We start from the raw sequence: 24,008 nt of genomic DNA, 5'->3' as shown, positions 1-24,008 counted from the left end.
TTAAGCACACATAGTGCTAAATGCAAGGACCCATGCAAGGATCTGGGTTTGAGCCCCCGGCTCCCCATCTGCAGGGGGGATGAAGCAGTCCTCTCTCTCTTCCTCTCTCAATGCCTCTCTGTCATATCCAATACAAAGGGAAAATTGGCTGCCAGGAGCAGTGATTTCACAGTGCAGGCACTGAGCCCCAGAGACAACCCTGGAGGCAAAAATAGCAACAAAAACTTTGCCTCTGAAGAGCCCCCCCAGTCCTGCTTTGCAGCCCACTCCGCACACCCCACACCCCACACCCCACACCCGCCGTCTTGTCTGAGCTAAAACCACCCTGGCTGGACATGGGAGGTGAGGAGACCCTCTAGGATTCTCACTCATCTGAGGCCAGCCAGACGGACGATGACCCCTCTGCTCTGAGCTGTTTGTTGGAGCAAAGCCAATATGATTTTTTATTTAACGCCATTAATCTTTCAAAAGGGAAAGCGAGTCTGTAGTGCTGAACACAGCAGATCTATAACTAGACCTCCTGTCTGCAACAGCGGCCTTCTCAAACCAGTCCCCCAACTCAAGAGTCAGGGAGATATGTGTATATATTTTAGCTGGATTTGAAAAAGATCTGGAACCGGAGTGTTACTTCAGGTTTCTTTCAGCTTGAGATGGAGAGCTGCAGGAGGGAAGGGAGGAAAGAAAGTGCTGTCTTTCCCTGTGACTACGTCTGCGTGTTTTGATGGAGAAGAGAGGCCCCAGGCTTCACTGTGACTGAGAAGCAGCTGGTCCTCGGGGAATCCATGAGGCACTTTTCTGAAGGTCACACCTGTGAGGGAGCCAGAGGTGTCCTCCCCTGTGGGGTCAACTTCAGTTACTTCACTGAAGCCAGGCAGCTGGCAGTGCCAGTGTCCAGCTTGCCCCCCCCATGGCTGGCGGGGTTTCTTCATTTAAGGACCAGCCACACCCTCAAGTCCAGGGATCCTGGGGCAAGGTCAGAAGGGTGGGGACCCAGGAGGAGGACAGGGGAGGCCAGCACCTTGGGTGTTCTCCCCCCCCCCCTCTCTCTCACACACACACACTTTTTGATGTGCTTTGGAATGAACCCTGGGCCTTGCATGTGCAGGATACCTTTGAACCTGCTCCTTGGGTCAATTTTCTTTCCTTCTTTCTTGAAAGACAAACACACACACACACACACACACAGAGAGAGAGAGAGAGAGAGAGAGAGAGAGAGAGAGAGAGTCCTGTAGCCCTGTTTCATTCCTTGTGAAGTTTCCCCCTGCAGGTGGGGAGCAGGGGCTTGAACTTGGATCCTTGTGAATGGTAATGTGTGCTCAGCCAGGTGTGTTGTCCCTGCCTCTCTGCCTTCCTTTCTCCCTGCGGTGAGAGGCCTCACACATGCAGAGTCCCGTTGCCCCGGGTTAGCGTGTTTATTCTTTATTTTGCACAGAGAAGAGAGACAGGGAGGCAGCACCACGTGCTTAACCCTCTTATTAATTTATTTACTTATTTTGCCTCCAGGGTTTTCGTGGGACTTGCTGCCTGCACTATGAATCCACTGCTCCGGGCAGCCATTCCTCACCCATCCTTTAATTTTTTTTTTCTTTGATAAGACAGAGAGAAACTGAGAGCGAAAGGGGAGATAGAAAAGGGGAGAAAAAGAGATACACCTGCAGACCTGCTTCGCCGCTCACGAAGCATTCTCCCCACAGGTGGGGAGCGGGGCTCAAAGCTTGGTCCTGTGCTCAGTCCTACGTGTGCTTAACTGGGCGCGCCACCACCAGCTGCCACACCCCCATCCTCCACGGATCTTCCCCCGGTGCTGTGGTGTGCCCAGGTGGTGCCAGGACTTGAACTAGAGGTTTGAGCAGAGTAAGGTATGCGCCCTGTCAGGTGAGCTATCATCCAGCCGCACCTTTCTGTTTTTGGTCTTTTCTTAAACTGGTTGATTTTACTTCTTTAACATGAAAGTGAGACATTACAACACCCTCTGCATTACTTTTTTTAAAAAATATTTATTTATTTCCCCTTTTGTTGCCCTTGTCTTATTGTTGTAGTTATTATTGTTGTTGTTATTGATGTCGTTGTTGTTGGATAGGACAGAGAGAAATGGAGAGAGGAGGGGTAGACAGAGAGGGGGAGAGAAAGACAGACACCTGCAGACCTGCTTCACTGCCTGTGAAGAGACTCCCCTGCAGGTGGGGAGCCGGGAGCTCGAACCGGGATCCTTACACTGGTCCTTGCACTTTGCGCCACTGGCTCTTAACCCGCTGCACTACCACTCGACTCCCTCTGCATTACTTTTTAAAAATTTTTATTCTGCTCTGATAATCTGCGTCAAAGACAAAGGTGTTTGGGGCCTGAGTGAATAAAAATTTACATGAGTGTTTTCAGGGGGCCGAGTGGGGGTGCACCTGGTTGAGTGCACAAGCAAGGACCCAGGTTCGAGTCCCTGGTCCCCACCTGCAGGGGGAAAGCTTCATGAGTGGTGAAGCAGGGCTGCAGGTGTCTCTCTGTCTCTCTCCCCCTCTGCCACCCACTTCCCTCTCCAGTTCTGGCTGTCTATCTATAAAGATAAAAAAAAGAGTGTTTTCATATCATCTAAGAGATGCAGGAGCCAGGAGATGGCTAACACATATAGATAGGTAACACATATGAGAGACCCTGGCACCATATGGTAGCACCACAGAGGGCATGGGGGAGCTCCATGGATAGGGGAATGGTGCTGAGGTGTCTCCTTTCTGTCTCTTCATAAAAGTTGAAATGCCTCCCTGGAAGGCCGCTGGACGGTGCTGCTGCTGCTGCTGTGTGCAGGGCCTTGGGCTCCCTCTCGCCCTGGAGCCGCACTACAGTGACCTGCGAGCAATGTCTCCCCCACGCAGTGGCTATCTTTAGAGCCTCTCTTTTGATCCTGGCTGTAAAATCTAAAAATCAGCTCAGAGCTGAAAATGTCTCAGACGAGATCATCAGGCCGACCGGCACGGGCTTGAGGATGCTGTCGGTGACCCTGTGTGGCCACCAGCCGTCCACCCCCGCTGCTCTCAGACCCGAAGTCTGATTTCAGAGCTCTCAGTGACTGTGTTCTGGCCCCTAAACGACACACATCTCATCTTCCTAGAGCACACGGTCACCAACACTGAGCAACAGAAGCCAAGTGCCAGCTTGCCTGGGAAGCCTCACTGGTCTCTGAAGAGGAGAGAGAGTGAGGGAGAGAGAGAGAGAGACAGAGAAAGGGGGAGGGAGAGAGAGGGAGAAAGGAAAGGGGAGAGAAAAAATAGAGAGGAGAGAGAGAGAGGGAGAGAGAAGAGGGAGAGAAAAAAAGAACAAGGAGAAGGGAGAGAGAGACAGATAGAGACATAGAGAGAGAGAGAGAGATAGAGACATAGAGAGAGAGACATAGAGAGAGAGAGATAGAGACATAGAGAGAGAGACATAGAGAGAGAGAGACATAGAGAGAGAGACATAGAGAGAGAGACATAGAGAGAGAGACATAGAGAGAGACATAGAGAGAGAGACATAGAGAGAGAGACATAGAGAGACATAGAGAGAGAGACATAGAGAGAGAGACATAGAGAGACATAGAGAGAGAGACATAGAGAGAGAGACATAGAGAGAGAGAGACATAGAGAGAGAGACATAGAGAGAGAGACATAGAGAGAGAGACATAGAGAGAGAGACATAGAGAGAGAGACATAGAGAGAGAGAGACATAGAGAGAGAGACATAGAGAGAGAGAGACATAGAGAGAGAGACATAGAGAGAGACATAGAGAGAGAGACATAGAGAGAGACATAGAGAGAGAGACATAGAGAGAGAGACATAGAGAGAGAGACATAGAGAGAGAGACATAGAGAGAGAGACATAGAGAGAGAGACATAGAGAGAGACATAGAGAGAGAGACATAGAGAGAGAGACATAGAGAGACATAGAGAGAGAGACATAGAGAGAGAGACATAGAGAGACATAGAGAGAGAGACATAGAGAGAGAGACATAGAGAGACATAGAGAGAGAGACATAGAGAGAGAGACATAGAGAGAGAGACATAGAGAGAGAGACATAGAGAGAGAGACATAGAGAGAGACATAGAGAGAGAGACATAGAGAGAGAGACATAGAGAGAGACATAGAGAGAGAGAGACATAGAGAGAGAGACATAGAGAGAGAGACATAGAGAGAGAGACATAGAGAGAGAGACATAGAGAGAGAGACATAGAGAGAGAGAGACATAGAGAGAGAGAGACATAGAGAGAGAGAGACATAGAGAGAGAGACATAGAGAGACATAGAGAGAGAGACATAGAGAGAGAGACATAGAGAGAGAGACATAGAGAGAGAGACATAGAGAGAGAGACATAGAGAGAGAGACATAGAGAGAGAGACATAGAGAGAGAGACATAGAGAGAGAGACATAGAGAGACATAGAGAGAGACATAGAGAGAGAGACATAGAGAGAGAGACATAGAGAGAGAGACATAGAGAGAGAGACATAGAGAGAGACATAGAGAGAGAGACATAGAGAGAGAGAGACATAGAGAGAGACATAGAGAGAGACATAGAGAGAGAGACATAGAGAGAGAGACATAGAGAGAGAGACATAGAGAGAGAGACATAGAGAGAGAGACATAGAGAGAGAGACATAGAGAGAGAGAGAGACATAGAGAGAGACATAGAGAGAGAGACATAGAGAGAGAGACATAGAGAGAGAGAGACATAGAGAGAGAGACATAGAGAGAGAGACATAGAGAGAGAGACATAGAGAGAGAGACATAGAGAGAGAGACATAGAGAGAGAGACATAGAGAGAGACATAGAGAGAGAGACATAGAGAGAGAGACATAGAGAGAGAGACATAGAGAGAGAGACATAGAGAGAGAGACATAGAGAGAGACATAGAGAGAGACATAGAGAGAGAGACATAGAGAGAGAGACATAGAGAGAGACATAGAGAGAGAGACATAGAGAGAGACATAGAGAGAGAGACATAGAGAGAGACATAGAGAGAGAGACATAGAGAGAGACATAGAGAGAGACATAGAGAGAGAGACATAGAGAGAGAGACATAGAGAGAGAGACATAGAGAGAGAGACATAGAGAGAGAGACATAGAGAGAGAGACATAGAGAGAGACATAGAGAGAGACATAGAGAGAGAGACATAGAGAGAGAGACATAGAGAGAGAGACATAGAGAGAGAGACATAGAGAGAGAGACATAGAGAGAGAGACATAGAGAGAGAGACATAGAGAGAGAGACATAGAGAGAGAGACATAGAGAGAGAGACATAGAGAGAGACATAGAGAGAGACATAGAGAGAGAGACATAGAGAGAGAGACATAGAGAGAGAGACATAGAGAGAGAGACATAGAGAGAGACATAGAGAGAGAGACATAGAGAGAGAGACATAGAGAGAGAGACATAGAGAGAGAGACATAGAGAGAGAGACATAGAGAGAGAGACATAGAGAGAGACATAGAGAGAGACATAGAGAGAGACATAGAGAGAGAGACATAGAGAGAGAGACATAGAGAGAGAGACATAGAGAGAGAGACATAGAGAGAGAGACATAGAGAGAGAGACATAGAGAGAGAGAGACATAGAGAGAGAGAGACATAGAGAGAGAGACATAGAGAGAGAGACATAGAGAGAGAGACATAGAGAGACATAGAGAGAGAGACATAGAGAGAGAGACATAGAGAGAGAGACATAGAGAGAGACATAGAGAGAGAGACATAGAGAGAGAGAGACATAGAGAGAGAGACATAGAGAGAGAGACATAGAGAGAGAGACATAGAGAGAGAGACATAGAGAGAGACATAGAGAGAGAGACATAGAGAGAGAGACATAGAGAGAGAGACATAGAGAGAGAGACATAGAGAGAGACATAGAGAGAGAGACATAGAGAGAGAGACATAGAGAGAGAGACATAGAGAGAGAGACATAGAGAGAGAGAGACATAGAGAGAGACATAGAGAGAGAGACATAGAGAGAGAGAGACATAGAGAGAGAGACATAGAGAGAGAGACATAGAGAGAGAGACATAGAGAGAGAGACATAGAGAGAGACATAGAGAGAGAGACATAGAGAGAGAGACATAGAGAGAGAGACATAGAGAGAGAGACATAGAGAGAGACATAGAGAGAGAGACATAGAGAGAGAGACATAGAGAGAGAGACATAGAGAGAGAGACATAGAGAGAGAGACATAGAGAGAGACATAGAGAGAGACATAGAGAGAGAGACATAGAGAGAGAGACATAGAGAGAGAGACATAGAGAGAGAGACATAGAGAGAGAGACATAGAGAGAGAGACATAGAGAGAGAGACATAGAGAGAGAGACATAGAGAGAGAGACATAGAGAGAGAGACATAGAGAGAGACATAGAGAGAGACATAGAGAGAGAGACATAGAGAGAGAGACATAGAGAGAGAGACATAGAGAGAGAGACATAGAGAGAGAGACATAGAGAGAGAGAGACATAGAGAGAGAGAGACATAGAGAGAGAGACATAGAGAGAGAGACATAGAGAGAGAGACATAGAGAGACATAGAGAGAGAGACATAGAGAGAGAGACATAGAGAGAGAGACATAGAGAGAGACATAGAGAGAGAGACATAGAGAGAGAGAGACATAGAGAGAGAGACATAGAGAGAGACATAGAGAGAGAGACATAGAGAGAGAGACATAGAGAGAGAGACATAGAGAGAGAGACATAGAGAGAGACATAGAGAGAGAGACATAGAGAGAGAGACATAGAGAGAGAGACATAGAGAGAGAGACATAGAGAGAGACATAGAGAGAGAGACATAGAGAGAGAGACATAGAGAGAGAGACATAGAGAGAGAGACATAGAGAGAGAGACATAGAGAGAGAGACATAGAGAGAGAGACATAGAGAGAGACATAGAGAGAGAGACATAGAGAGAGAGACATAGAGAGAGAGACATAGAGAGAGAGACATAGAGAGAGACATAGAGAGAGAGACATAGAGAGAGAGACATAGAGAGAGAGAGTTCTAAAGGCTTAGCAGACTCTGGGATGGTACTTTTGGTTTCTCTGTCTGTCCCCAAGGCGCTGTGTCCAGTGGGCCTGAAGACTGGGAACAAAGTCTGGGCTAGAAAAGCAGCTTGTGACTCACTAACAAGCAGTCTTGAAATGAGGGACTGGTTGACATATTATTGTTGTTATTGTTGTTGTTATTATTATTCTTTGTACAGTGCCAGGGGATAAATGGGTAGTTCCACCAAGTGGCTTCTTCAGTCCAATTTTTGGTTCTTTGTCTTTGCCTTTATTATTATTAATTATTATTATCACTATTATTTCTGTGCTGGGGCTTTATGCCTACACAGTTCCACTGTTCCTGGTGGACATGCTTTTCTTTCAATTTCAGGTAGTGAAGACAGAGAGAAGAGAAATCCCACAGCACTGCTCCACCATTCCCAGAGCTTCCCCTGGTGCTGTGTGTGTTGCTCCAGGTGGTGCCAGGGCTCAAACCTTGGTCCTAGTGCACTTTTCCAAATGAGCTACCACCCCCTTTCTTTTTGTTGTGGTTTAAATCAGAACAACTGTCCATTCATCTCTGACTACTGCTGGTGCCAGGGATCGAACCTGGGACTTCTCACACGCAAGGCCTGTGTGTAGTGCCACGTCACTATCTGGGCGCAGGAAGGGTTCTTGGTGAGGGTGGGAGCTGCTGTTCAGGAGCTGACCAGCAGGGTTCAGCGCTGTGGCCTCCTGTGTCCCCCAGGAGTCCGGCTCCAGAGACCCCCTGTCCCCTTCCTGTGGTCATCTCTACTGTTTCGTTCATCTGTATGTCATCCACTAACTTGTTCACTCACTCACTCAGTAACTCACTCATTCATTCACTTAGTCACTCACTCACTCATTCACTCCCTCCCTCCCTCCCTTACTCCCTCCCTTAGTCACTTACTCACTCATTCACTCCCTCCCTCAGTCACTCACTCATTCACTCACTCAGTTGCTCGCTCAGTCACTCACTCACTCAGTCAGTCACGCAGTTAGTCATTCAGTCACTCACTCACTCACTCACTCATTCATTCACTCACTCAGTCACTCAGCCACTCACTCAGTCGCTTAGTCACTCATTCACTCACTCACTCAGTCACTCACTCAGTCACTCATTCACTCACTCACTCACTCAGTCACTCACTCACTCACTCGCTCACTCACACGACAACATGCACCTGAGCCCAGCCCTGCCTCTCAGGAAGCCTGGCTTGATCTCTCTTCACCCGCTGCTCAGGAGTCTGTCCCCTGGGTCTCAGTTACTCCCGGGACGCAGACACCACAGACTAGCCACCCTGCCTCCCCACAGCGGAGAGCAGCACAGCGCCAGGGAGAGCTCAGGCGCTGGGAAATAAGAGCCGAACGGATGGGTGACAGACTGACGGGGAGTGGGGTGGGTGGATGGATGGATGGATGACGGGTGGATAGATGGTGGATGGATGGATGACGGCTGGGTGTATGAGTGGGTGGATGGATGAGTAGATGATGAATGAATGAATCAATGAACGGGCAGGTGAGCAGGTGCCTGGGTGTGTGGGTGGCTGGGTGTGTGGGTGGCTGGGTGTGTGGGTGACCCTGGATGGGCCGCACTGTGTGTTTTCTGAGCAAGTCCCCTCCGCTGCTGGCTCAGAGGCCGTGGGGTGTGGGTGTCACCAGGACACGTGTCAGCCGCCCTGCCCGTGAAGGCCGCACTGGAGGCTGCTGGGTCTCCGCTTACTGCATCCGTCTGTGTATTTCCCACCGGGTCACTTCTGGGCCTTGGTGCCTGCATGACTCCACCGTTCCCAGTGCTCTTCCCTCTCTTCTAGATGAGAGAGGGAGAGAGAGAGAGAGAGAGAGAGAGAGAGAGAGAGAGCTGGCGATCTCTGGTCTCTGGGTCCACAGTCCAGGGGAGGGCGGGTGACAGGAGAGGCCACACTGTCCCACCCCTGTGACCTTATCCCTGTTTGCAGCAGGGCAGCGGGGCAGTGGCCATGGCTGAGCTGCAGGATAACAAGAAGCTGAAGGTGGGTGTGGCGTGGCTGAGCGGGGGGCGCGGGGGCTCAGAGCGCACTGGGTGCAGGCCTGGGGGGCTCCTGGCAGCGCTGCGGGGGTGATGGGGGACTGTCACTCCCAGGTGGCCTCGTGCAGGTGCTGGCTTGGGAGCCGAGGTCACGGTGTCACTGTCCTTTCTGCCGCTCCACCTGTCCCCTTGGGCCTCAGGCTCTGCCTCTGTGCTGTGAGGGGTCTGAACCAGGTGGGCTCCGTGTGTCCTGGCCTCAAAGCTCTGGAATGTTCCAGAAACTGGGCAGGGCGGTGCCAGTGGGGGAGTAAGGGGTGAGAAAGACTGTTCCCATGGCCTTTGGCCCCTGGGGTATTCAGGAAGAAAGACCTGCATTTAGACAGTGGGACATCCCAGCCAACGGAAGCCCCACGGCAGGGAGGTGGTGCCCTGGCAGAGCACACACGTCACCGTGCACGAGGGAAGACCCCGGTTTGAGCCCCTGTCCCCACCTGCAGGGAGGAGCTCCACATGCGGTGGAGCAGGGCTGCAGGTGTCTCTCCTCCTCTCTCCTCTGTCTAAAAGGAAAGCGTGACTACTGGGAATGGTGGGGTCTTACAGGCCTGGGGTCCCATCAATAACCCTGGTGGCAAAAAATAAAAAGAAAGAAAAAAATTTCTTTTGGCCTCCAGGATTATCTCTGGGGCTCAGTGCCAGCACTGCAAACCCACTGCTCCTGGCAGCTATTCTTTCTATTTTATTTGATAGGACACAGAGAAATTGAGAGAGGAGGGGCAGAGAGAGAGGGAGACAGACACCTGCAGACCTGCGTCACCGCTCATGAAGCGTCCCCCCTGCAGGTGGGGAGCTGGGGCTCGAACCTGGGTCCTTGCTTGGGTCGTTGCACTTAGTACTATGTGTGCTTAACTGGGTGTGCCACTGTCCAGCCCCCACAGACAAAAAAAAAAGACAAAGACAACAACAATAACAATAACTACAACAACAACAAAAAACACCAAGGGCAACAAAAGAGGAAATAAATAATGATAATAGTTTTAAAAAGACAAAGACGGGCCAAGGAGAGCTATGATGCAGTGCGGCACCGCAGCCAGGAGATGGTGGGAGAAATCAGCGGGGGGTGGGCAAAGAGAGCAAGAGGGGCCTCTCTGGTGTCTGTCTGCGCCTTTAGCCGTGAGTCAGGTGGCCGTCTGTGTCGCCGGCATCTGAGTGGCTGCTGTGCACACACAGGTGGGAGGAAGGAGAGGAACCAGACTGGGAACTCAAGGCGCAGATGCTGGCGCTTGAGGGTTAAATGTCTCATTTTAGGAGATGGATGGATGATGGATGATGGATGGATGGACAGACGGATGGTATATGGACGAAAGAGAGAGGGAGGCCGGTGCTCTGCTCAGCATTTGAATTTGAGCCCAGGGCCCCATCCTGCAAGTCCTGCGCTCTAGCACTGAACCACGTCCTACCCCCGTGGCCTTTCAGGGGCCACCTGAGCCGTTGCTTAGTCCTCACTGGGTCTCACCCCCTGGCTGGGCTGGGGGCACAGACAGGGGCTGCACCCCTCACGCTGCTCTGTCTGTCTGGCATCTGTGGGTCTGTCCATCAGGCATGTGTGGGTCTGTCTGTCTGTCTGTCTGGCATCTGTGGGTCTGCCCGTCAGGCATGTGTGGGTCTGTCTGTCTGTCTGGCATCTGTAGGTCTGCCCGTCAGGCATGTGTGGGTCTGTCTGTCTGTCTGGCATCTGTGGGTCTGCCCGTCAGGCATGTGTGGATCTGTCTGTCTGTATGGCATCTGTGGGTCTACCTGCCCATGCGTCATGTGTGGGTCTGTCTGTCTGGCGTCTTGTGGGTCTGTCAGGCATAGGTCTGTCTGTCTGGTGTGTGAGAGCATGGCATCCCAGGATGCCTCACACTGTGGACACCAGGCACTGGTGGTGCTGTGTGCTCAGCCCCCTGCCTGGGGGAGTCTGTCAGCCCCCAGGATGTGTGTGGTGGGCACAGGGGAGGGGAGGCGGGCAGGGAAGCCAGAGCCTCCAGGTTCCGGTTCTGGTTCCGGTTCCGGGGGGCCTCTGGCGCCTGTCCCGGCAGGGCCGTGACGCCCACTCTGCCACCAGCTCCCATCGCTGCTGCTGAGGGAGGGCAGCTCGGCCTCACTGCACAACAGCACCAACCGCAGCCCCATCTTCTGGCTCATGGTGCACAGCCTGGACCCCCTCGGGGAAGGTAAGCCGCGTCCCCCGGCGCAGGCACCCCTCCAGGAACAAACACCCCGGGAGCACCCTCTACACCCGCCCGGGCCGCCAGCCTGCAGAGCCCGAGCAGTGCCCAGAGGGCGCTGGAGCTCTCTGCCCGGAGGAGGTGGTGCTGTGCTGCCCCGACAGACCCCTGATGGGATTCCCAGGATTCTGGGAGGGGCCACGTGGGTCCGAGCCGTGGCTCTGTGTGTGACAGGTTGGCTGCCAGCGGCTTCAGCAGCGGAAGCCAGGCGGGGAGCCCAGGCTGGGTGCCGGCCTCCCCCTGAAAGTTCTCTCAGGGCCTTGGGGCTCTGGGATGCTGACCTCCTCCTCACAGATCATGGCTGGTGGGATGCCAGTGATGTCACTTGAGTGCCCACAGCATTTTCTTGAGCAAATTAATTCGCTTCTTCAACAACTCTGTAAGACAGTACAGAAGAGGGAGCCGGGTGGTGGCACACCTGGCTGAGCACACACATCACAAAGTGTGCAAGGACCAGGGTTCAAGGCCCTGTTCCACACCTGCAGGGGGGAGGCTTCATGAGTGGTGAAACTGTGCTGCAGGTGTCTCTCTGTCTCTCACTCCCCTTCCCTCTCAATTTATCTCTGTCTCTATCCAAAATAAATACATTATTAAACAAATAAATTAGGTGATACCCCCAGAGCCTTGAACCCAGCAGGGCAGGCTCTAGTATGGGCTTGAACCTAGGGCCTGGAGCGAGGGCAGCCATCTGGTTTGGCTGTGGGGACTTCCACAGGCACTCTGCGTGCGTCCTCCTGGTGCTGCCTGTTTAGAGAGGAGCCTGGCTTCAAGAGGGGACACAGATACCCCAAGGTCACCCTGTGCTCCCAAGGTGGACAGATTTCAGGGATGGACAGACTCCAGGGCACCACGCCATCCCATTGTCCCCTCTCCCTGCTGGGCAGCACAGCTGTGAGCTGAGTTCCCCTGAACCTCCATCTTGCAATGACACCTGTGTGCACTCTGCCTGCTGCCTGGACCGGTCTCACCAGTGGGGACAGCGCCTGGGAGACAGCTCAGCCAGCAGAGGGCACGTTCCATCATGCGGGGACCCCAGCTCAGGCCCCTGGTGGCATGAAGAAAAATCTTTGTACAGGGAGCTTCAAGCTGGGGCGTCTCTCCTCTGTTGGTCTCAGTCTGTAGCTAAGAGAGAGAGGGAGAAGGATACTGGGAGCAGTAGAATAATAATGACCCTAGTGGTAAAAAGAAAAAAAAAAGCGGGGGGCGGGGAGCCTGGTGTCTAGGCACAGGTTGCAGAGAGAGGACGTGAGATGGGTGTGTGTGTGTGTGGGGGGGGATGAGAACTCCTCCCTCTGTCCCTCAAAGCCGCCAGGGACAAGGAGGAGGGCAGCAGGGACCAGGAGCCCAGAGCCACACGCCCAGCCCCAACAGAGAGCACCCGGGAAGGTGAGAGTGGTTGGGGGGGGCTCCCTCTTTCTGTCCTGGCCTCTCCGGGCTGAACAGCCCCTGCTTCCAGAAGCAGCCCCTGCTTCCAGAATGTTCCCTTCCTGGCGCAGCCTCTCTCAAAGGCGAGAATGGTGCTACTGAACCCCTACCTTATTTTTCTTCCCTAAATCCTGTCTACCAGACTCTCTCTCTCCTTCCTGTCACTGTGTGCCAGGACCCAGCTGCTATGGGCCCCAGGCCAGCAGCCCCCACAGAGAGGGTCCCAGAGGCCTGGCAGCTCGTGTGTGTGAGGCTGTTGAACACGGCCACCCCGGGGGGCTGGGCTGCGGCCTCTCTCTGCTCCAGGTGCCCTCATGCACTGACGCCTCTGAGGGCAGTGTGGAGACAGTCCAGAACACACAGCCTTTGAACTGTCCGTAAAAGCAGCCAAGTCCCACCCCCCACTCTCAAGAGCCTTGTGAGGCCCTGGGGAGGAGCCCCCCACCTGCCTGCCAGCCGCCGCAGCCTGGCGTGCTCTGACCTGTCCCCACGTGTCCTTTAAAGAGGAGGCACCAACTGAGCCCCCCGAAGTCTCCATCACGCCAGCCCTGGCGGCTGCCGACAACAGTCAGGTGGGTGTACCCTGCTTCCCAGGGGCAGGTGGGGGGAAGCCCAGAGGGGGACATGCCGTCCTAGCCCCTTTCCCGAGAGACTGACCCCTGGGTGGAGAGGTGGGGCAGGGGGCTGAGGGTGGCTCCATTGAGGGGTTCTTGTGTCCCCCCCCGGGGGGGACTTCCAGGGGACACAGATGAAAGCACTGGGTCTTGCTCCCTCATCCTGCTGAGCGTCTAGGGCAGGGGCAGAGCTCACGCCCACTTCTTCCTGACTCTGGCTCTTGGCGGCAGGGTGGAGAGGAGGCTGGGGCTCCGGGGGAGGGCAGATGTGCAGAGCCCAGCGGAGGTGAAGCTCTCCAGGCAGGGGACATGGAGGTCCTGGTAGGAGACACACTGGATGGCGGAGGGGACTCAGAAGAGCAGCAAGTGACTGCGGCCACTGGAGAAGAAACCCAAGATTGTGGGAATGGTGAAGGGGATGGCGATGGGGGAGATGATGGAAGAGGCGCTGGAGAAGGTGATGGTGAAGGTGATAGAGGTGACAGAGGAGGTGATGGAGAAGGTGACGGAGGAGGTGATGGAGGAGGTGACAGAGATGATGGAGAAGGTGATGCAGAAAGCAATGGAGGAGGCGATGGAGAAGGTGATGGAGGAGGCGATGGAGGAGGCGATGGAGGAGGCGATGGAAGAGATGACAGAGATGATGGAGAAGGTGATGCAGAAAGCAATGGAGGAGGCGATGGAGAAGGTGATGGAGGAGGCGATGGAGGAGGTGACAGAGATGATGGAGAAGGTGATGCAGAAGGTGATGGAGGAGGTGATGGAGAAAATGATGGAGGAGGTGATGGAGAAGATGATGCAGAAGGCGATGGAGGAGGTGATGGAGGAGGCGACAGAGAAGATGATGCAGAAGGTGATGGAGGAGGTGATGGAGCAGGTGATGGAGAAAGTGATGGAGGAGCTGATGGAGAAGGTGGTGGAGATAATTATGGAGAAGGTGATGGAGAAAGCGATGGAGGAGGTGATGGAGGAGGTGGTGGAGAAGGTAATGGAGACAGTGATGGAGGAGGTGGTGGAGAAGGTGATGGAGAAAGTCATGGAGGAGGTGGTGGAGAAGGTGATGGAGGAGGTGGTGGAGAAGGTGATGGAGAAAGTCATGGAGGAGGTGGTGGAGAAGGTCATGGAGGAGGTGGTGGAGAAGGTGATGGAGATGGTGATGGTGATGCAGGAGGTGATGGAGCCGGTGGCAAGAAGGAGGAGCAAAAGGAGAGTGATGATGATGACGATGACAATGAAGACAATGATGATGATGATGAGGATGATGATGAGGAGGAGGAGGAGGAGGAGGAAGAGGGGGAGGAGCCGCTGTCCCTGGAGTGGCCGGACACCCGGCAGAAGCAGGCCATATACCTGTTCCTGCTGCCCATCGTGTTCCCACTGTGGCTGACGGTGCCCGACGTCCGCAGGCTGGTGCGTGGCTGGGAGCTGCCCCCAGGGGCTCTGCCTCTCTGGAGGGGCCGGGCAGGGCAGAGGGGCAGAGAGGACACGGAGGCCAGTATGGGGGCAGGCACCCAGGAGTCATCCCATGGGTGTGGACGGTGCTAGACGTGTTTCTTTCTGCTGCTTTGAGCAGGCTGAGGGGGCCTCTCCTAGCTTCTTGCTCACCTTCATTTCTTTCTGTCTCTGTCTCTGTCTCTCCCTCTCCTCCTCCCTCTCCCTTTCCCCCTCTCCAGAGAACTCCTTAGTTCTGGTTGTTTGTGATGCTGAGGCTTGAACTTGGAACTTCTCTATCTCTTTTTTAATTAAAAAAGTTTATTTATTTATATTTTATTTCCATCAGGGTTATTGCTGGGGCTCTGTTTTACACATGAACCTGCAGCTCCTGGCAGCCAGGGTTCTCCACACCCCCTTTCTTTTCTATTTGGTAGAACAGAGAGAAATTGAGAGGGAGGGAAGGGGGAGAGAGAGATAGCCAGAAGCCTGCAGCCCTGTTCACCGTTCATGAAGCTTCTCCCCTGCAGGTGGGGATGGGAGGTTTGAACCCAGGTCCCTGTGCATGGTAGCGTGTGTGCTCTACCAGATTCTTCTGAACCTGGAACTCTGAATGCAAGTGCTGTGTGCTGTGGCTACACTGTCTCCCTGGCCCTCTGATTCCTTCTGACTTTTATGGAGCTGGGGCCTCGCGCATATATTCAGAGACACAGAGATGTGGGGAGAGACACCGTGCACCAGACCTTCCCCCGGTGCTGTAGCACTGCCGTGTGGTGTCAGGGTTTGAATCTGGCACATTGCACACACAGCAAGACAGGCACCCTCCCCTGAGAGCTATCTCTGCAGCCCTGTTACTTGATTAGAATCTGGACGATGCTGCTGTGGCCTCTCCCTCACAACCAGAGTGCTCTCTGCACCTGCTGCTGGGACTCCCCCAGCAGGGCCCAGAACCCGGTGGAGACAGAAGAATCCTGGCAGTCTCCAGGTCCCCCACGTCAACCCAGGTCTCCCCATGTCTCCCCAGGTCTCCCCAGGTCTCCCCAGGTCTCTCCAGGTCTCCCCAGGTCCCCCAGGTCTCTCCAGGTCCTTCCAGGTCTCTCCAGGTCTCTCCAGGTCCTTCCAGGTCTCTCCAGGTCTCTCCAGGTCTCTCCAGGTCTCCCCAGGTCCCCCAGGTCCCCCCAGGTCTCCCCAGGTCTCCCCAGTTCTCCCCAGGTATCTCCAGGTCTCCCCAGGCCCCCCAGGTCCCTCAGGTCTCTCCAGGTCTCCCCAGGTATACCCAGGTCCCCCCAGGTCTCCCAGGTCTCTCCAGGTCTCCCCAGGTCCCCCAGGTCCCCCCAAGTCTCCCCAGGTCTCTCCAGGTCTCTCCAGGTCTCCCCAGGTCTCTCCAGGTCTCCCCAGGTCTCTCCAGGTCTCCCCAGAAATCTCCAGGTCTCCCAGGTCTCTCCAAGTCTCTCCAGGTCTCCCCAGGTCTCCCCAGGTCTCTCCAGGTCTCCCCAGGTCTCCCCAGGTCCCCCAGGTCTCTCCAGGTCCTTCCAGGACTCTCCAGGTCTCTCCAGGTCCTTCCAGGTCTCTCCAGGTCTCTCCAGGTCTCTCCAGGTCTCCCCAGGTCCCCCAGGTCCCCCCAGGTCTCCCCAGGTCTCCCCAGTTCTCCCCAGGTATCTCCAGGTCTCCCCAGGCCCCCCAGGTCCCTCAGGTCTCTCCAGGTCTCCCCAGGTATACCCAGGTCCCCCCAGGTCTCCCAGGTCTCTCCAGGTCTCCCCAGGTCTCTCCAGGTCTCCCCAGAAATCTCCAGGTCTCCCAGGTCTCTCCAAGTCTCTCCAGGTCTCCCCAGGTCTCCCCAGGTCTCTCCAGGTCTCCCCAGGTCTCCCCAGGTCTCCCCAGGTCTCCCCAGGTCCCCCAGGTCTCTCCAGGTCTCCCCAGGTCTCTCCAGGTCTCTCCAGGTCTCCCCAGAAATCTCCAGGTCTCCCAGGTCTCTCCAAGTCTCTCCAGGTCTCCCCAGGTCTCCCCAGGTCTCTCCAGGTCTCCCCAGGTCTCCCCAGGTCTCCCCAGGTCCCCCAGGTCTCTCCAGGTCCTTCCAGGTCTCTCCAGGTCTCTCCAGGTCCTTCCAGGTCTCTCCAGGTCTCTCCAGGTCTCTCCAGGTCTCCCCAGGTCCCCCAGGTCCCCCCAGGTCTCCCCAGGTCTCCCCAGTTCTCCCCAGGTATCTCCAGGTCTCCCCAGGCCCCCCAGGTCCCTCAGGTCTCTCCAGGTCTCCCCAGGTATACCCAGGTCCCCCCAGGTCTCCCAGGTCTCTCCAGGTCTCCCCAGGTCCCCCAGGTCCCCCCAAGTCTCCCCAGGTCTCTCCAGGTCTCCCCAGGTCCCCCAGGTCCCCCCAGGTCTCCCCAGGTCTCCCTAGGTCCCCCAGGTCTCTCCAGGTCTCCCCAGGTCTCTCCAGGTCTCCCCAGGTATACCCAGGTCCCCCCAGGTCTCCCAGGTCTCTCCAGGTCTCCCCAGGTCCCCCAGGACCCCCAAGTATCCCCAGGTCTCTCCAGGTCTCTCCAGGTCCCCCAGGTCCCCCCAAGTCTCCCCAGGTCTCTCCAGGTCTCCCCAGGTCCCCCAGCTCCCCCCAGGTCTCCCCAGGTCTCCCTAGGTCCCCCAGCTCCCCCCAGGTCTCCCCAGGTCTCTCCAGGTCTCCCCAGGTCTCTCCAGGTCTCCCCAGGTCTCCCCAGGTCCCCCCAGGTCTCCCCAGGTCTCCCTAGGTCCCCCAGCTCCCCCCAGGTCTCCCCAGGTCTCTCCAGGTCTCCCCAGGTCTCCCCAGGTCTCTCCAGGTCTCCCCAGGTATCCCCAGGCCCCCCATGTCCCCCAGGTCTCTCCAGGTCTCCCCAGGTCTCTCCAGGTCCCCCAGGTCCCCCAGGTCTCTCCAGGTCTCCCCAGGTCTCCCCAGGTCCCCCCAGGTCCCCCAGGTCTCCCCAGGTCTCTCCAGGTCTCTCTAGGTCTTCCCAGGTCCCCCAGGTCCCCCAGGTAGCCCCAGGTCCCCCCAGGTCTCCCCAGGTCTCCCCAGGTCTCCCCAGGTCCCCAGGACCCCCAAGTCTCCCCAGGTCTCCCCAGGTCACTCCAGGTCTCTCCAGGTCCCCCAGGTCCCCCCAAGTCTCCCCAGGTCTCTCCAGGTCTCCCCAGGTCCCCCAGCTCCCCCCAGGTCTCCCCAGGTCTCCATAGGTCCCCCAGCTCCCCCCAGGTCTCCCCAGGTCTCTCCAGGTCTCCCCAGGTCTCCCCAGGTCTCCCCAGGTCTCTCCAGGTCTCCCCAGGTCTCCCCAGGTCCCCCAGCTCCCCCAGGTCTCCCCAGGTCTCCCTAGGTCCCCCAGCTCCCCCCAGGTCTCCCCAGGTCTCTCCAGGTCTCCCCAGGTCTCTCCAGGTCTCCCCAGGTCTCCCCAGGCCCCCCATGTCCCCCAGGTCTCTCCAGGTCTCCCCAGGTCTCTCCAGGTCCCCCAGGTCCCCCAGGTCTCTCCAGGTCTCCCCAGGTCTCCCCAGGTCCCCCCAGGTCCCCCAGGTCTCCCCAGGTCTCTCCAGGTCTCTCTAGGTCTTCCCAGGTCCCCCAGGTAGCCCCAGGTCCCCCCAGGTCTCCCCAGGTCTCTCCAGGTCTCCCCAGGTCCCCCAGCTACCCCCAGGTCTCCCCAGGTCTCCCTAGGTCCCCCAGGTCTCTCCAGGTCTCCCCAGGTCTCTCCAGGTCTCCCCAGGTCTCCCCAGGTCTCCCCGGTCTCCCCAGGTCTCCCCAGGTCTATCCAGATCACCCAGGTCTCTCCAGGTCTTCCCAGGTCTCCCCAGGTCTCTCCAGGTCTCCCCAGGTCCCCCAGGTCTCTCCAGGTCTCTCCAAGTCTCCCCAGGTCTCCCCAGCCCCCCCAGGCCCCCAGGTCTCTCCAGGTCTCCCCAGGTCCCCTAGGTCTCTCAAGGTCTCTCCAGGTCCCCCAGGTCTCTCCAGGTCTTCCCAGGTCTCTCCAGGTCTCTCCAGGTCTCCCCAGGTCTCCCAGGTCTCCCCGGTCTCCCCAGGTCTCCCCAGATCTCTCCAGGTCTCCCCAAGTCTCCCCAGGTCCCCCCAGGTCCCCCAGGTCTCCCCAGGTCTCTCCAGGTCTCTCCAGGTCTCCCCAGGTCCCTCAGGTCCCCCAGGTCTCCCCAGGTCCCCTCAGCTCTCTCCAGGTCTCCCCAGGTCCCCCAGGTCTCTCCAGATCTCCCCAGGTCCCCTTAGCTCTCTCCAGGTCTCCCCAGGTCTCCCCAGGTCTCCCCAGGTCATCCAGGTCTCTCCAGGTCTCCCCAGGTCCCCCAGGTCTCCCCAGGTCTCTCCAGGTCTCTCCAGGTCTCTCTAGGTCTCCCCAGGTCCCCCAGGTCCCCCAGGTAGCCCCAGGTCCCCCCAGGTCTCCCCAGGTCTCTCCAGGTCTCCCCAGGTCCCCCAGCTCCCCCCAGGTCTCCCCAGGTCTCCCTAGGTCCCCCAGGTCTCTCCAGGTCTCCCCAGGTTCCCCCAGGTCCCCCAGGTCCCCCAGGTCTCTCCAGGTCTCTCCAGGTCCCTCAGGTCCCCCAGGTCTCCCTAGGTCCCCCAGGTCTCTCCAGGTCTCCCCAGGTCCCTCAGGTCCCCCAGGTCTCCCCAGGTCCCCTCAGCTCTCTCCAGGTCTCCCCAGGTCCCCCAGGTCTCTCCAGATCTCCCCAGGTCCCCTTAGCTCTCTCCAGGTCTCCCCAGGTCTTCCCAGGTCTCTCCAGGTCTCCCCAGGTCTCTCCAGGTCTCCCCAGGTCCCCCAGGTCTCCCCAGGTCTCTCCAAGTCTCCCCAGGTCTCCCCAGCCCCCCCAGGTCCCCCGGTCTCTCCAGGTCTCTCCAGGTCTTCCCAGGTCTCTCCAGGTCTCCCCAGGTCTCTCCAGGTCTCCCCAGGTCTCCCAGGTCTCCCCAGGTCTCTCCAGGTCTTCCCAGGTCTCTCCAGGTCTCCCCAAGTCTCCCCAGGTCCCCCCAGGTCCCCCAGGTCTCCCCAGGTTCCCCAGGTCTCCCCAGGTCTCTCCAGGTCTCTCCAGGTCTCTCTAGGTCTCCCCAGGTCCCCCAGGTCCCCCAGGTAGCCCCAGGTCCCCCCAGGTCTCCCCAGGTCTCTCCAGGTCTCCCCAGGTCCCCCAGCTCCCCCCAGGTCTCCCCAGGTCTCCCTAGGTCCCCCAGGTCTCTCCAGGTCTCCCCAGGTTCCCCCAGGTCCCCCAGGTCCCCCAGGTCTCTCCAGGTCTCTCCAGGTCCCTCAGGTCCCCCAGGTCTCCCTAGGTCCCCCAGGTCTCTCCAGGTCTCCCCAGGTCTCCCCACATCTCCCCAGGTCTCCCCAGGTCCCCCAGGTCTCCCCAGGTCTATCCAGGTCACCCAGGTCTCTCCAGGTCTTCCCAGGTCTCTCCAGGTCTCCCCAGGTCTCTCCAGGTCTCCCCAGGTCCCCCAGGTCTCCCCAGGTCTCTCCAAGTCTCCCCAGGTCTCCCCAGCCCCCCCAGGTCCCCCGGTCTCTCCAGGTCTCTCCAGGTCTTCCCAGGTCTCTCCAGGTCTCCCCAGGTCTCTCCAGGTCTCCCCAGGTCTCCCAGGTCTCCCCAGGTCTCTCCAGGTCTTCCCAGGTCTCTCCAGGTCTCCCCAAGTCTCCCCAGGTCCCCCCAGGTCCCCCAGGTTCCCCAGGTCTCCCCAGGTCTCTCCAGGTCTCTCCAGGTCTCTCTAGGTCTCCCCAGGTCCCCCAGGTCCCCCAGGTAGCCCCAGGTCCCCCCAGGTCTCCCCAGGTCTCTCCAGGTCTCCCCAGGTCCCCCAGCTCCCCCCAGGTCTCCCCAGGTCTCCCTAGGTCCCCCAGGTCTCTCCAGGTCTCCCCCGGTTCCCCCAGGTCCCCCAGGTCCCCCAGGTCTCTCCAGGTCTCTCCAGGTCCCTCAGGTCCCCCAGGTCTCCCTAGGTCCCCCAGGTCTCTCCAGGTCTCCCCAGGTCTCCCCACATCTCCCCAGGTCTCCCCAGGTCCCCCAGGTCTCCCCAGGTCTATCCAGGTCACCCAGGTCTCTCCAGGTCTTCCCAGGTCTCTCCAGGTCTCCCCAGGTCCCCCAGGTCTCCCCAGGTCTCTCCAAGTCTCCCCAGGTCTCCCCAGCCCCCCCAGGTCCCCCGGTCTCTCCAGGTCTCTCCAGGTCTTCCCAGGTCTCTCCAGGTCTCCCCAGGTCTCTCCAGGTCTCCCCAGGTCTCCCAGGTCTCCCCAGGTCTCTCCAGGTCTTCCCAGGTCTCTCCAGGTCTCCCCAAGTCTCCCCAGGTCCCCCCAGGTCCCCCAGGTCTCCCTAGGTCTCTCCAGGTCTCCCCAGGTCCCCCAGGTCCTCCAGGTCCCCCCAGGTCTCCCCAGGTCTCCCCAGGTCTCTCCAGGTCTCCCCAGGTCCCCCAGCTCCCCCCAGGTCTCCCCAGGTCTTCCTAGGTCCCCCAGATCTCTCCAGGTCTCCCCAGGTCTCTCTAGGTCTCCCCAGGTCCCCCAGGTCCCCCCAGGTCTCCCCAGATCTCCCCAGGTCTCTCCAGGTCTCCCCAGGTCCCCCAGCTCCCCCCAGGTCTCCCCAAGTCTCCCCAGGCCCCCCCAGGTCTCTCCAGGTCTCCCCAGGTATCTCCAGGTCTCTCCAGCTCCCCCCAGATCTCCCCAGGTCTCCCCAGGTCCCCCAGGTCTCTCCATGTCTCCCCATGTCTCCCCAGGTCTCTCCAGGTCTCCCCAGGTCCTCCAGCTCCCCCCCAGGTCTCCCCAGGTCCCCCAGATCTCTCTAGGTCTCCCCAGGTCTCCCCAGGTCTCTCTAGGTCTCCCTAGGTCTCCCCAGATCCCCTCAGCTCTCTCGGGGTCTCTCCAGGTCCCCCAGGTCTCCCCAGGTCCCCTCAGCTCTCTCTGGGTCTCTCCAGGTACCCTGGTCTCCCCAGGTCCCCCAGCTCCCCCCAGGTCTCCCCAGGTCTCCCCAGGTCCCCCAGGTCTCTCCAGGTCTCCCCAGGTCTCTCTAGGTATCCCTAGGTCTCCCCAGGTCTCCCCAGGTCTCCCCAGGTCCCCTCAGCTCTCTCTGGGTCTCTCCAGGTCCCCCAGGTCTCCCCAGGTCTCCCCAAGTCTTCCCAGGTCTCCCCAGGTCCCCCAGGTCTCTCCAGGTCTCCCCAGGTCTCCCCAGTTCTCCCCAGGTATCTCCAGGTCTCCCCAGGCCCCCCAGGTCCCCCAGGTCTCTCCAGGTCTCCCCAGGTCCCCCAGGTCTCCTCAGGTCTCTCCCTATCTCTCCAGGTCCCCCAGGTCTCTCCAGGTCCCCCAGGTCTCTACAGGTCTCCCCAGGTTCCCCTAGGTCCCCCAGGTCCCCTCAGCTCTCTCCAGGTCTCCCCAGGTCCCCCAGGTCTCTCCAGGTCTCTCCAGGTCTCTCCAGGTTCCCTAGGTCCCCCCAGGTCTCTCCAGGTGTCCCCGGCAAACCTTGCCCCCACCCCCACTGGCCCCGGCACTGACCTCTCTTTCTTCCCAAATACCCGAGCAGGAGTCCCGCAAGTTCTTCATCCTCACCTTCCTGGGCTCCATCGTGTGGATTGCCATGTTCTCCTACCTCATGGTGTGGTGGGCCCACCAGGTGAGTGGGCGGGGTGGGGCTGTCCCTGTGAGAGTTTCCAGGCCTCGCGAAAGTGGCACTGTGCTGATGGCATGTGGAGAGACTCTTGTGACTATTCATGGTTGTTCTCTCTGCCCCGCTCCATAAATACAAGTCATGCTGGGTCATACTCATTAAAAACAGTAAGATGTATTGATTTATTTAAGAGAGAAAGAGAGGAGAGAGTACCAGAGCATCACTCCAATGCCAGGGATTGAACTCAGGATTGTCACTCTAGCCACTGCACCACCTCCAGGGCTGCCATGCTTGTTTTTTAAATGCAGTGCCATAAAAATGTCACTTTTTTTTTTTGCCTCCAGGGTTATTGCTGGGGCTCGGTACCTGCACCACGAATCCACTGCTCCTTTTTCTCTTTTGTTGTCCTTATTGTTTATCGTTGTTATTATTGCAGTTGTTGTTGGATAGAACATAGAGATATGGAGAGGAGGGGAAAACAGACAGGGGAAGAGAAAGACAGACACCTGCAGACCTGCTTCACTGCCTGTGAAGTGACCCCCCAGCAGGTGGGGAGCCGGGGGCTGGAACTGGGGTCTTTATGCCGGTCCCTGTGCTTTGTGCCATGTGCACTTAACCCGCTGCACTACCACCCAGCCCCCCTAATTGTCACCTTTTCCATTAAATTTTTTATTAGTGATTTAATAGTGATTTACAAGATTATAAGCTAACAGGGGTATAATTCCACACCGTTCCCACCATCAGAGTTCTGTGTCCTCATTTCCTCTATTGGAAGTGGTTCTCCCAAGGTCACAGATGTGGGCTGATTATTAAACAATGTCACAGTTTGTGCTTGTGTGAAACTGCCTTGTTGGCTGATTTTTTTTCCATTTTTTTTTTTAAATTTCAGGGTGAAACAGACAGGTAGAGAAAGAGAGGAGAAACTCCACAGCCCTGCCCACCCTCCATGGGCTCCCTGGGTGCTGTGCCTGGTGCTGAGAGAGGAGACACCCCACAGCCCTGCCCACCCTCCATGGGCTCCCTGGGTGCTGTGCCTGGTGCTGAGAGAGGAGAGACCCCACAGCCCTGCCCACCCTCCATGGGCTCCCTGGGTGCTGTGCCTGGTGCTGAGAGAGGAGACACCCCACAGTCCTGCCCACGCTCCATGGGGCTCCCTGGGTACTGTGCCTGGTGCTGAGAGAGGAGAGACCCCACAGCCCTGCCCACCCTCCATGGGGCTCCCTGGGTGCTGTGCCTGGTGCTGAGAGAGGAGACACCCCACAGCCCTGCCCACCCTCCATGGGCTCCCTGGGTGCTGTGCCTGGTGCTGAGAGAGGAGAGACCCCACAGCCCTGCCCACCTTCCATGGGCTCCCTGGGTGCTGTGCAGGGTGCTGAGAGAGGAGAGACCCCACAGCCCTGCCCACCCTCCATGGGCTCCCTGGGTGCTGTGCAGGGTGCTGAGACAGGAGAGACCCCACAGCCCTGCCCACCCTCCATGGGGCTCCTTGGGTGCTGTGCCTGGTGCTGAGAGAGGAGAGACCCCACAGCCCTGCCCACCCTCCATGGGCTCCCTGGGTGCTGTGCAGGGTGCTGAGAGAGGAGAGACCCCACAGCCCTGCCCACCTTCCATGGGCTCCCTGGGTGCTGTGCAGGGTGCTGAGAGAGGAGACACCCCACAGCCCTGCCCACCCTCCATGGGGCTCCCTGGGTGCTGTGTCTGGTGTTGAGAGAG

At 56.9% G+C, this 24,008-nt stretch overlaps 1 protein-coding gene across 1 annotated transcript in view; it reads left to right on the top strand.

Annotated features, from left to right (window-relative positions):
• Positions 1-24,008, top strand: part of SLC24A1 (solute carrier family 24 member 1) — a 33,696-nt gene that overhangs the window by 6,535 nt on the left and 3,153 nt on the right. The window contains exons 2-7 of the mRNA XM_060175707.1: positions 8,952-9,005; positions 11,106-11,214; positions 12,574-12,654; positions 13,198-13,265; positions 13,539-14,717; positions 22,212-22,301. Of these exons, the coding sequence (XP_060031690.1) occupies positions 8,952-9,005; positions 11,106-11,214; positions 12,574-12,654; positions 13,198-13,265; positions 13,539-14,717; positions 22,212-22,301 (1,581 nt within the window). The remainder of the gene's footprint in view (positions 1-8,951; positions 9,006-11,105; positions 11,215-12,573; positions 12,655-13,197; positions 13,266-13,538; positions 14,718-22,211; positions 22,302-24,008) is intronic.

This window comes from Erinaceus europaeus, chromosome 16 (assembly GCF_950295315.1).
Source record: "Erinaceus europaeus chromosome 16, mEriEur2.1, whole genome shotgun sequence".
Lineage (NCBI taxonomy): Eukaryota > Metazoa > Chordata > Mammalia > Eulipotyphla > Erinaceidae > Erinaceus > Erinaceus europaeus.
This window is presented reverse-complemented; position numbering and strand designations above follow the sequence as displayed.